This window comes from Pristiophorus japonicus, chromosome 10 (genome assembly GCF_044704955.1).
Source record: "Pristiophorus japonicus isolate sPriJap1 chromosome 10, sPriJap1.hap1, whole genome shotgun sequence".
Lineage (NCBI taxonomy): Eukaryota > Metazoa > Chordata > Chondrichthyes > Pristiophoridae > Pristiophorus > Pristiophorus japonicus.
Genome location: NC_091986.1, coordinates 220,259,883 through 220,272,491, shown reverse-complemented (window position 1 = coordinate 220,272,491; position 12,609 = coordinate 220,259,883). Strand labels below are relative to the sequence as shown.

The 12,609-nt window shown below is 49.7% G+C and overlaps 1 protein-coding gene across 4 annotated transcripts; it reads left to right on the top strand.

The window, feature by feature from the left end:
• The first annotated feature begins 529 nt into the window (after positions 1-529).
• On the top strand, positions 530-10,745 carry anapc15 (anaphase promoting complex subunit 15). Of its 4 annotated transcripts, none has more exons than XM_070892589.1 (5): positions 530-583; positions 2,403-2,523; positions 3,277-3,336; positions 4,380-4,520; positions 9,697-10,745. In XM_070892589.1, the coding sequence occupies exons 2-5, from the start codon at positions 2,404-2,406 to the stop codon at positions 9,742-9,744; spliced, it is 369 nt and encodes a 122-aa protein (XP_070748690.1). In that variant the 5' UTR covers positions 530-583; position 2,403; the 3' UTR covers positions 9,745-10,745. The 4 variants fall into 4 exon arrangements, with proteins under 4 accessions (XP_070748690.1, XP_070748691.1, XP_070748689.1 ...); XM_070892590.1 differs by lacking the exon at positions 530-583 and adding an exon at positions 1,546-1,918 and having other exon boundaries at positions 4,383-4,520; XM_070892588.1 differs by lacking the exon at positions 530-583 and adding an exon at positions 1,547-1,842.
• Positions 10,746-12,609: the final 1,864 nt, after the last annotated feature.

Below are 12,609 nucleotides of genomic sequence, written 5' to 3'. Positions count from 1 at the left end.
GCGCTCCCTCAGTACTGCCCCTCCGACAGTGCGGCGCTCCCTCAGTACTGCCCCTCCGACAGTGCGGCACTCCCTCAGTACTGCCCCTCCGACAGTACGGCACTCCCTCAGTACTGCCCCTCCGACAGTGCGGCACTCCCTCAGTACCACACTGCAGGGTCTGTTGGATGTTTGTGCTCAAGCCCCTGGAGTGGGACTGGAACCCACCACCTTCCAGTCTGGGGGACAGTCTGGTCAGGAAAGTGAGGGTTTCTGTCGCATTTACCTCAGATTTGTTGGTTTTGTGTGTTTTTAAAGGTGATGAAGTTATTAAAGTGACTGGAAACAGTCTCAGAGTAAAAGTTAACTGACCTGGTTTGAAATTCCGTGTATTTTATTTACACATTGCGGGGCCGGGTGGGGGAGGGGACAATTATTTGGCGGGTCCGGGTTTAAAATGGCCGCTCTTTGCTTGGATCCACCCGGGCACCGGAAGTGCTGCACCCTTGCACCGGAACCTTTCAGTCGCTTCGCTGGCGGCAGGGGACTGGATTCAGTGGAGGACCGACTTCCGGCGAGGTGGGGGGGAGCGGCAGTTGCTCAGGTAGGCGCGAACCTCCAGAGCGCCGCCGCAAACATCAGGCCCCGCCCTCAGCCCGTGAGCCCCGCCCACAGCCCGTGAGCCCCGCCCACATCCCCACGGGCCCCACCCACATCCCCACGGCCCCACCCACAACCTCCCCTTGCCCCGCCCACGGTCCCCGCCCACGCATCCTAGGCTCCGCCCTCAGCTAGCGGGCCCCGCCCCTTGCCACGCTCTTAGCCCCGCCCACAACCCCCCCGTGTCCCCTGCTGACCCCGCCCAGAACACCAGGCCCCGCCCCTTCCGCTCTGCCACTGTGGGGTGCCGGTGCCATTGGGCTGTGTTGGAGATTCTGCCCCTGTCGCTCTGTCCCCCTCCCCCTTCCAGGCCCAGCCCCCCTCTCTCTCTCTCTCTCTCTCTCTCTCTGTCCCCCCCAACCCCCCTCTCTCTGTCCCCCCCAGCCCCTCTCTCCCTGTCCCCCCCAGCCCCTCTCTCTGTCCCCCCCATCCCCCCTCTCTCTGTCCCCCCCAGCCCCTCTCTCTCTCCCTGTCCCCCCCAGCCCCTCTCTCTCTCTCTCTCTCCCTGTCCCCCCAGCCCCTCTCTCTCTCTTTCTCTCTCTCCCCCCCCAAGCACCTCTCTCTGCCCCCCCCCCCAAGCCCTCTCTCTCTCTGTCCCCAGCCCCCCTCTCTCTTTCCCCCCCAGCCCCTCTCTCCCTGTCCCCCCCAGCCCCTCTCTTCCCCCCCCAAGCCCTCTCTCTCTCTGCCCCCCCCCCAAGCCCCTCTCTCTCTCTCTGCCCCCCCCCCCAAGCCCCTCTCTCTCTCTGCCCCCCCCCAGCCCCTCTCTCTCTTCCCCCCCCCAGGCCCAGCCGCTCTCTCTCTCTTCCCCAGCCCCTCTCTCTCTTTCCCCCCCCCCCCCAGCCCCAGTCCCTCTCTCTGTCTGCCCCCCCCAGCCCCAGTCCCTCTCTCTCTCCCCCGCCCCCTCAGCCCCTCTCTCCCCCGGCCCGCCACCCAGCCCCTCTCTCTCTCTGTTCCGCCCCAGCCCCTCTCTCTCTCACTCTCTCTGTCCTGCCCCAGCCCGTTGGGTTGGACAAGCGACCCCCCTCCCCCCGGGCCCCCCCACATGTCCAGTCAGTGTCAATGAATAGCAACCTGCATTTATATAGTGCCTTTACTGTAGTTAAACCCCTAAGGCGCTTCACAGGGAGCGATTATCAAACAACATTTGACACCGAGCCCCATGAGAAGATATTCGGGCAGGTGACCAACAGCTTGGTGAAAGAGGTAGGGGTTCAGGAGCATCTTAAAGGAGCAAGGAGAGACGGAGAGGTTCCAGAGCTTGGGGCCCAGGCAGCTGAAGGTACAGCCAGATGGCAGAATTTCATTCAAATTCAAATTACATTCAAAAGTATCATTGGACAAATACTTGAAGGGTAAAAATTGCAGAGCTATGGGAAAGAGCAGAGGAGCTGGCGTGGGCCGAATGGCCTCCTCCTGTGCTGTATGATTCTAAGATTAGGCAGGGGGGCCCATTCCTGAGTGTTAGTCGGTGTGCCCTGGTGCTGAGTGTATGTGCGGATATCAGATGTGGGAAGGGTCGGGTTTGTTTCTGATGCCCCACAGCGGTTGAATAGCTGTTGCTCAGAACTGCTGCATGAAGACTGGTTATTGGAGCGAGAGAATTGAAGACCATCGAGACTCTGAGCCCTCGGGAGAGAAGTATAAAATTGTGGAAAGCTCCCAGATTCCCAGTACTGCTTTCTGTCCAAATAGATAAAAGACCAGTAAAAATTCCCTTTCTCGGTTAATTTGTAACAGCAGTTTATTATTCTCTCTCTCTCTAGGATGTCAACGCTTTTCCCCTCTCTCTTTCCCCGAGTGACGGAGTCACTGTGGTTTAATCTGGATCGACCATGTGTGGACGAAAATGAACTACAACAACAAGAGAACCAGCATCAGGCTTGGGTCAGTGTGTGTGCATGTGTGGTCGGTGTGTCTGTGAGTGAGTGTGTAGAGGGATGTGATCGGCACCTGGGAGAGGCGTAAGTTCAGGGCGCAGAAGAGGCGAGAGCCCAGGGGCAGCACGGGCCAGCCCACACTGCCCTATGTGCGCGCACTAGATCCGTGCAGCAGAGCAGGTCTCCAGTCGTCTTGGGTAATCCTTGCCACTGGACCAAGACCTAGTTCTGTTTAAAAAAAAAAATCCACGCACAGGCATCTTCCACCCTTCAAGATTTAGTTTGGAATCTGGAATATTAGGTCTTTCATTGAAACACCTGTAAACTCATCACTTTTTGGCATGGAAGCAAGTCATCCTCGCTTTGAGGGACTGCCTATGATGATGAGTGTGTCAGTGTATGCATATGTGTCTTGTGCGTATCGGTGTGTGCGCGCGTGTTAGTGTCGTGTCTGTGTGTCATTGTGTCAGTATTGTGCATGTCAGTGTTCCTTTGTCAGTGTCGGTGTATGCTTGCCTGTGGGTAATTAAATTTAAAACAGATTTTACAAGAAATGATGTTACTCGGAGTGATAAATGTTTATAATAACGTGAGGGATTGTGGTCAGAGGTTTGGGGTACTCAGGCTGTCGTTGGATACGGTGCTGGGCGAATAACATTTTTAGAATGTCAGGCTTAAGGGCCTCTTGCCCATAAGATTATGATCTGATGAATGTTCTTTCCCCCCCCCTCTCTCTCTCCCTCTGGCATTCTGTGCTCAGTTGCAGAGTATCGCTGAGAAGAACACTACCTTGGTCCCGATTGGAAAGCCTGCTTCCGAGGTGAGTGTCTGACTGGATCCCGGATTTCTGTGACAATCGCTATTGTCCGATTCGATGAGTTAGTTTTGCCCAACCAGGTTGGGGATATGCTGGTTGTAAAATGGGTCGTGTTAAAGGTGGGAGGGAGTTCCCCAGAGTTCCAGCGATGGCTTCAATGGGATGACAGTCATTGCATTTCAAAAACAATTCATTGTGTATGAAACTAAGCGACGATTAAATCCAGGTGTTTAAGACGATTAAAGGAGTTTTTAAAATTTATTCATTCATGGGATGTGGGTGTCGCTGGCAAGGCCGGCATTTATTGCCCATCCCTAATTGCCCCTTGAGAAGGTGGTGGTGAGCCGCCGCCTTGAACCGCTGCAGTCCGTGTGGTGAAGGTGCTCCCACAGTGCTGTTGGGGAGGGAGTTCCAGGATTGTGACCCAGCGACGATGAAGGAACGGCCGATATATTTCCCAGTCGGGATGGTGTGTGACTTGGGGAGGAACTTGGAGGTGGTGGTGATCCCATGCGCCTGCTGCCCTTGTCCTTCTAAGCGGTAGAGGTTGCGGATTTGGGAGGTGCTGCCGGAAGTTGCTGGGGTAGATAGAAACTATTTCCTTTGGTGGGGGGAGTCCAGAACAAGGGGGCATCACCTTAAAATTAGAGCCCGGCCGTTCAGGGGTGATGTCAGGAAACACTTCACATAAAAGGCAGTGGGAATCTGGAACACTTTCCCCAAAAGACTGGAACATTTCAAAACTGAGATTTGTAGATTTTTGTTGGGTAAGGGTATTCAGGGTTACAGAACCAAGGCGGGTAAATGGAGTTAAGATGCAGCTCAATTGTGATCTAATTGAATGGCGGAACAGGATCAAGGGGCTGAATGGCCTCCTCCTGTCCCCATGTGAAGTGCCTTGGGCTGATTTAGAGGGATCTGGTGCGATTATAAATGCAAGGCTTCTTTTGTTAAATCTTTAATGGTTCGAGTGGAATTGAAATGGAGGTTTTCCTGTACTGCAGTCGAGTCTCTTTTGTTTAATGGTATGTTGGGGTTGCCCACAGCAGAACTATGATGATGAGGAAGAGGAGGATGATGAAGATGACGAGGACAGTGAAGAGGACTCTGAGGAGGATGAAGACATGCAGGACATGGATGAGATGAACGATTACAATGAGTCGCCCGATGACGGAGAGATAAATGAGGTGCGCGGTGGCAATTAGGGCACAGGATGGCAGGGCGAGGGGCCCACATTACGCCATTACTTGTGTCACTGGGAGCGAATCAGAGAAATTTACAACACAGAAGGGGGCTATTCGGCCCATTGTGTCCGCACCGGCCGACAAAGAGCTATCCGGCCTAATCCCACTTTCCAGCTCTCGGTCCGTAGCCCTGTAGGTTACGGCACTTCAGGTGTTCATCCAAGTACTTTTTAAATGTGGTGAGGGTTTCTGCCTCTACCACCCTTTCAGGCAGTGAGTTCCAGACCCCCACCACCCTCTGGGTGAAGACATTTTCCCTCATATCTCCTCTAAACCTCCTCCCAATTACTTTAAATTTATGCCCCCTGGTTATTGACCCCTCTGCCAAGGGAAACAGGTCCTTCCTATCCACTCTATCCAGACCCCCTTATAATTTTATAAACCTCAATAAGGTCTCCCCTCAGCCTTCTCTGTTACAAGGAGAACAAACCCAACCTATCCAATCTGTCCTCATAGCTAAAATTATCCAGTCCAGGCAACATCCGCGTAAATCTCCTCTGTACGTTTTCCAGTGCAATCACGTCCTTCCTGTAATGCGGTAACCAGAACTGCACGCAGTACTCTAGCTGTGGCCTAACTAGTGTTTTATACAGTTCAAGCATAACTCCCCTGCCCTTGTATTCTATGCCTCAGCTAATAAAGGCAAGCATTCCGTATGCCTTCTTAACCACTTCATCTACCTGGCCTGCAACCTTCAGGGATCTTTGGACATGCACGAGAAGGTCCCTTTGTTTCTCTACACTTCTCAGTGTCCTACCATTTCATGTGTATTCCCTTGCCTTGTTAGCCCTCCCCAATGCATTACCTCACACTTCTCCGGATTAAGTTCCATTTGCCACTGTTCTGCCCACCTGACCAGTTGATTGATATCTTCCTGCAGTCCGCAGCTTTCTTCTTCATTCTCAACCACACAGCCGATTTTAGTATCATCTGTAAACTCCTAAACCCCTATATTTAAGTCTAGATCATTGATGTATACCACAAAAAGCAAGGGACCCAGTACTGAACCCTGCGGAACCCCACTGGAAACATCCTTCCAGTCACAAAAACACCCATCGACCATTACCATTACAGTGGAGGAGGATTTCCTGGAGTGTATTAGGGATGGTTTTCTAGACTGATATGTCGAGGAACCAACTAGGGAGCTGGCCATCCTCGACTGGGTGATGTGTAATGAGAAAGGACTAATTAGAAATCTTGTTGTGCGAGGCCCCTTGGGGAAGAGTGACCATAACATGGTAGAATTCTTTATTAAGATGGAGAGTGACACAGTTAATTCAGAGACTAGGGTCCTGAACTTAAGGAAAGGTAACTTCGATGGTATGAGATGTGAATTGGCTAGAATAGACTGCTGAATGAAACTTGAAAGGGTTGATGGTGGATAGGCAATGGCAAACATTTAAAGATCACATGGATGAACTTCAACAATTGTACATCCCTGTCTGGAGTAAAAACAAAACAGGGAAGGTGGCTCAACCGTGGCTTACAGGGGAAATTAGGGATAGTGTTAAATCCAAGGAAGAGGCATATAAATTGGCCAGAAAAAGCAGCAAACTTGAGGACTGGGAGAAATTTAGAATTCAGTAGAGGAGGACAAAGGGTTTAATTAGGTGGAGGGAAATAGAGTACGAGAGTAAGCTTGCTGGGAACATTAAAAACTGACTGCAAAAGCTTCTATAGATATGTGAAGAGAAAAAGATTAGTGAAGACAAACGTAGGTCCCTTGCAGTCAGAATCAGGTGAATTTAGAATGGGGAACAAAGAAATGGCGGGCCAATTGAACAAATACTTAGGAAGGAAGACGAAGGAAGACACATATAACCTTCCGGAAATACTAGGGGACCGAGGGTCTAGTGAGAAGGAGGAACTGAAGGAAATCCTTATTAGTCAGGAAATTGTGTTGGGGAAATTGATGGGACTGAAGGCTGATGGGGCCTGATAGTCTGTGTACCCAGTGTACTTAAGGAAGTAGTCCTAGAAATAGTGGATGCATTGGTGATCATTTTCCAACAGTCTATCGACTCTGGATCAATTCCTATAGACTGGAGGGTAGCTAATGTAACACCACTTTTTTAAAAAGGAGGGAGAGAGAAAACACAGAATTATAGACCGGTTAGCCTGACATCAGTAGTGGGGAAAATGTTGGAATCAATTATTAAAGATGAAATAGCAGCACATTTGGAAAGCAGTGACAGGATCAGTCCAAGTCAGCATGGATTTATGAGAGGGAAATCGTGCTTGACAAATCTTCTAGAATCTTTTGAGGATGTAACTAGTAGAGTGGACAAGGGAGAACCAGTGGATGTGGTGTATTTGGACTTTCAAAAGGCTTTTGACAAGGTCTCACACAAGAGATTACCGTGTAAAATTAAAGCACATGGTATTGGGGCTAATGTATTGACCTGGATAGAGAACTGGTTGGCAGACAGGAAGCAGAGAGTAGGGATAAAAGGGTCCGTCTCAGAATGGCAGGCAGTGACTAGTGGGGTGCCGCAGGGCTCAGTGCTGGGACCCCAGCTATTTACAATATACATCAATGATTTAGATGAAGGAATTGAGTGTAATATCTCCAAGTTTGCAGACGACACTAAGCTGGGTGGTGGTGTGAGCTGTGAGGAGGCTGCAGGGTGACTTGGACAGGTTAGGTGAGTGGGAAAATGCATGGCAGTTGCAGTATAATGTGGATAAATGTGAGGTTATCCACTTTGGTGGCAAAAACATGAAGGCAGAATATTATCTGAACGGCGGCAGATTATGAAAAGGGGAGGTGCAACGAGACCTGGGTGTCATGGTTCATCAGTCATTGAAAGTTGGCATGCAGGTACAGCAGGCGGTGAAGAAGGAAAATGGCATGTTGGCCTTCATAGCGAGGGGATTTGAGTATAGGAGCAGGGAGGTCTCAATGCAGTTGTACAGGGCCTTGGTGAGGCCTCACCTGGAATATTATGTTCAGTTTTGGTCTCCTAATCTGAGGAAGGACGTTCTTGCTATTGAGGGAGTGCAGCGAAGGTTTACCAGACGGATTCCTGGGAAGGCGGGACTGACATATGAGGAGAGACTGGATCGACTGGGCCTGTATTCACTCGAGTTTAGAAGAATGAGAGGGGATCTCATAGAAACATATAACATTCTGACGGGATTGGACAGGTTTGATGCAGGAAGAATGTTCCCGATGTTGGGGAAGTCCAGAACCAGGGGTCACAGTCTAAGGATAAGGGGTAAGCTATTTAGGACCGAGATGAGGAGAAACTTCTTCACTCAGAGTGTTGTTAACCTGTGGAATTCTCTACCGCAGAGAGTTGTTGAGGCCAGTTCGTTAGATATATTCAAGAGGGAATTAGATATGGCCCTGACGGCTAAAGGGATCAAGGGGTATGGAGAGAAAGCAGAAAGGAGGTACTGAGGTGAATGATCAGTCATGATCTTATTGAATGGCGGTGCAGGCTCGAAGGGCCGAATGGCCTGCTCTTGCACCTATTTTCTATGTTTCTATGTTTCTTCCTGCCTCTGAGCCAATTTTGGATCCAACTTGCTACTTTGCACTTGGATCCCATGGGCTTTTACGTTCGTGACCAGTCTGCCATGTGGGACCTTATTAAAAGCTTTGCTAAAATCCATATACACTACATCAAACGCACTGCCCTCATCGACCCTCCTGGTTGCCTCCTTGAAAAATTCAATCAACTTCGTCAGACATGACCTCTTAACATTTCAATGCTGACTGTCCTTGATCAATCCGTGTCTTAATTTATTCATTCTCGGGATGTTGGCGTCACTGGTATTTATTGCCCAGGCCTCGTTGCCCTGAGAAGGTGGTGTGGGACCACCTTCTTGAAGGGTTGTGAGTGGGTTTGACACGACTGAGTGGCCACTTCACAGAGCAATTAGGAGTCAACCACGTTGGGTGTGGGACTGGAGTCACATGTAGGCCCAGACAGGGTAAGGACGGCAGGTTTCCTTCCCGAAAGGACGTCAGTGACCCAGTTGGGTTTGGACAATCTGACGGCTTCATGGTCACTCTTATCAAGACCAGATTTTTTAATCTACGTCTAATTACCAAACAGCCACGGTGGGATTTTACGCATGTTCTGTGGATAATTAGTCCAGTTACATAACCTCAGTGCACTGTATTCTAAATGGGAGGACTGAGGTCCAATTTCTAGCCCTCTGTCTGTATGCATACTGAGATCTGCAGGTTCTCTCCGGCGAGGCAGGGTCGGAGCGTGTGGGTCAGTCCTTCGGCGGCAAGACAGCTTTTAACTCCCTCAACCTCTTGTTCCCTGTTCATCAATACGGAGGGTGGCAGTCAGGATCAATGGATGATCTGAGCAAGGGTGTTTAGGGATACAGAACCAAGGAGGGTGGGTAGAGTTAAAATGCAGATCAGCCATGATCTGATTGAAGAGCGGAACAGGCTCGAGGGGCTGAATGGCCTCCTCTTGTGCCTTTGTGAAGTGCTTTGGGGTGTGTCAGAAAGATAAGGTGCGATTTACAAAAGCAAGTGTTTCTTTGTTAAACTTTTAATGGGGCGAGTGGAAGGGAAGGGTCTACTTGCCTTAGAGATTCATTAGATTGATCTTTGGAATGAGGGGGTTGCCCTAGGATGAGAGATTGGGCCGATACTCTTCTGGAGTTTAGAACAATAGAGGCGATCTCATTGAAACATATAAGATTCTTAGAGTGATTGACGCGGTAGATGCTGAGAGGTTGTTTCCCCTGGCTGAAGAATCCAGAGCTAGGGGGCATAGTCTCAGTGATCGGTTATTTAGGACTGAGATGAGGAAGAATTTCTTCAGAGGGTTGTGAGTCTTTGGATTCTCTGCCCCAGAGGCATGTAGAGGCTCAATCGTTGAGTATATTCAAGGCTGAGATCAATGGGTTTTTGGATATTAAGGGAATCGAGGGATATGGGGATTGGGCAGGAAAGTGGAGTTGAGGTCGAAGATCAGCCATGATCTCATTGAGTGGCGGAGCAGGCTCGAGGGGCCGAATGGCCGACTCCTGGTCCTGATTATCAGGATCTTATGTTTATGATGAGATTCGCACCGTAGTCGAGTCTCTTTATTTATTCTTCTCTTTGGGTACGGCACTAACTCCCGCAAACTCTTGTTCCCTGCAGATCGACATGGAGGGCGCAGAGCAGGATCAGGATCAGTGGATGATCTAACAGGCCCACAACTCTCTACGTGCTCTTGAAACTGAGGGATCGCCTTCGATTTATTCTCCACGTTGACTTCTGGTATTGACCCTGGGGTCAGGACACGTGTGGAGAACAATGAATCCGACTCTAACCACTTCCTCCCCCCCCTCCCCCCACACATCGATATTTCCCCCTCCGTACAGTGACTGAGAACAAAGAGCTCCTTGTGATGGATGGCAAACTCACTCTTCTACACAGGAACAGGAGGAGGCCATTGAGCCCCTCGAGCCTGTTCCACCATTCAATTGGCTGATTTGCACCTCAATTCCATCTACCCACCTTGGTTTCGTAACCCTTGCTCATCAAAAATCTATCGCTCCCCGTTTTGAAATTTTCAGTTGCCCCCCAACATCCTGAAGTTTTTTTGTGGAGGAGTGTTCCAGATTCCCACCGCCCTTCCCCAGATCTGGAGAAACATTGTTGGTTGTTGACTCATTCTGCAGCAGGGCGTTGAGGTCCTGAGTTATCGTTTGTAGAGTCATGAACCGTTCGAGGGGAATCTCGAGTCGGCGCTGATCCCTCTGGAACGCAGTGTTGAGTTTCCTATCTCGGCTCTGCAGTTGGCGGAAGGGGAGGTGCCAACCGTGACCAAGTACACATCGAATTACACAGACTGAAGGCACAGAAACAAGCCATTTGGTGCAAGCGCTCCATGCCGGTGTTAATGCTCCCCACCAGCCCCCTCCCACCCCTCTCCATCTCACCCCATCAACATATTCTTCTATTCCTTTCTCCCTTATGTGTTTATCCAGCTTCCCCTTAAATGCATCGATACTATTCGCCTCAATCCCTCCCTGTGGTAGCGAGTTCCACATTCTCACCACGGAAAAAATTCTCCTCAGACTCTCACAATCAGCGAACTGAATCTAGCCTCGCTCATCATGTTACAGTGTTGTGATGTCAGTCTGTCCTGTACAATTGGTTGGGAAGATTTCTGCAGAATATGTAATAAAATGTTTTTTTTTTAAGTCTTGCTGCTCTTTTTATTGTATATTTATCATTCCACACTGTACCGTCAAATACTCCCAGGGCAAGTATAGCATGGGGCTAGATACAGAGTAAAGCTCCCTCTACACTGCCCTATCAAACACTCCCAGGGCAGGTACAGCACGGGGTTAGATCCAGAGTAAAGCCCCAGCTGTTAATGATTTAGACGAGGGGATTAAATGTAGTATCTCCAAATTTGCGGATGACACTAAGTTGGGTGGCAGTGTGAGCTGCGAGGAGGATGCTATGAGGCTGCAGAGTGACTTGGATAGGTTAGGTGAGTGGGTAAATGCATGGCAGATGCAGTATAATGTGGATAAATGTGAGGTTATCCACTTTGGTTGTAAAAACAGAGAGACAGACTATTATCTGAATGGTGACTGATTTGGAAAAGGGGAGGTGCAACGAGACCTGGGTGTCATGGTACATCAGTCATTGAAGGTTGGCATGCAGGTACAGCAGGCGGCTAAGAAAGCAAATGGCGAGGGGATTTGAGTACAGGGGCAGGGAGGTGTTACTACAGTTGTACAGGGCCTTGGTGAGGCCACACCTGGAGTATTGTGTACAGTTTTGGTCTCAACTTGAGGAATGACATTCTTGCTATTGAGGGAGTGCAGCGATGGTTCACCAAACTGATTCCCGGGATGGCGGGACTGACATATCAAGAAAGACTGGATCAACTGGGCTTGTATTCACTGGAGTTCAGAATGATGAGAGGGGATCTGATAGAAACATTTAAAATTCTGACGGGGTTAGACAGGTTAGATGCAGGAAGAATGTTCCCAATGTTGGGGAAGTGCAGAACCAGGGGTCACACACAGTCTAAGGATAAGGGGTAAGCCATTTAGGACCGAGATGAGGAGAAACTTCTTCACCCAGAGAGTGGTGAACCTGTGGAATTCTCTACCACAGAAAGTTGTTGAGGCCAATTCACTAAATATATTCAAAAAGGAGTTGGATGTAGTCCTTACTATTAGGGGGATCAAGGGGTATGGTGAGAAAGCAGGAATGGGGTACTGAAGTTGCATGTTCAGCCATGAACTCATTGAATGGCGGTGCAGGCTCGAAGGGCCGAATGGCCTACTCCTGCACCTATTCTCTCTGTTTCTATGTTTCTCTACACTGTCCCGTCAAACATTCCAGGGCACGTGCAGCATGGGGTTAGATGCAGAGTAAAACTCCCTCTACACTGTCCCATCAAACACTTCCAGGGCAGGTACAGCACGGGGTTAGATACAGAGTAAAGCTCCCTCTACACTGTCCCATCAAACACTTCCAGGGCAGGTACAGCACGGGTTAGATACAAAGTAAAGCTCCCTCTACACTGTCCCATCAAACACTTCCAGCGAGATACAGCAGGGTCAGAAACAGAAAGGAAGAAAAGTAAGACTTGCATTTATATAGCGCCTTTCACGACGACCGGAAATACAAAAGCGCTTTACAGCCAATTAAGTATTTTTTGAAGTGCAGTCACTGTTGTAATGTAGAAAATGCGGCAGCGAATTTGCACTCAGCAAGCTCCCACAAACAGCATTGTGATAAAGACTAGATAACCTGTTTTTGTTATGTTGATTTAGAGATAAAAATTGGCCAGAACACCGGGGAGAACTCCCCTGCTCTTTCTCAAAATAGTACTGTGGGATCTTTAATGTCCACCTGAGAGAGCAGGCAGTGCCTTGGTTTAATGTCTCATCCAAAAGACAGCACCTCTGACAGTGCAGCACTCCTTCAGTACTGCCCCTCTGACAGCACAGCACTCCCTCAGTACTGCCCTTCCGACAGTGCGGCACGCCCTCGGTACTGCCCCTCCGACAGCACAGCACTCCCTCAGTACTGCCCCTCCAA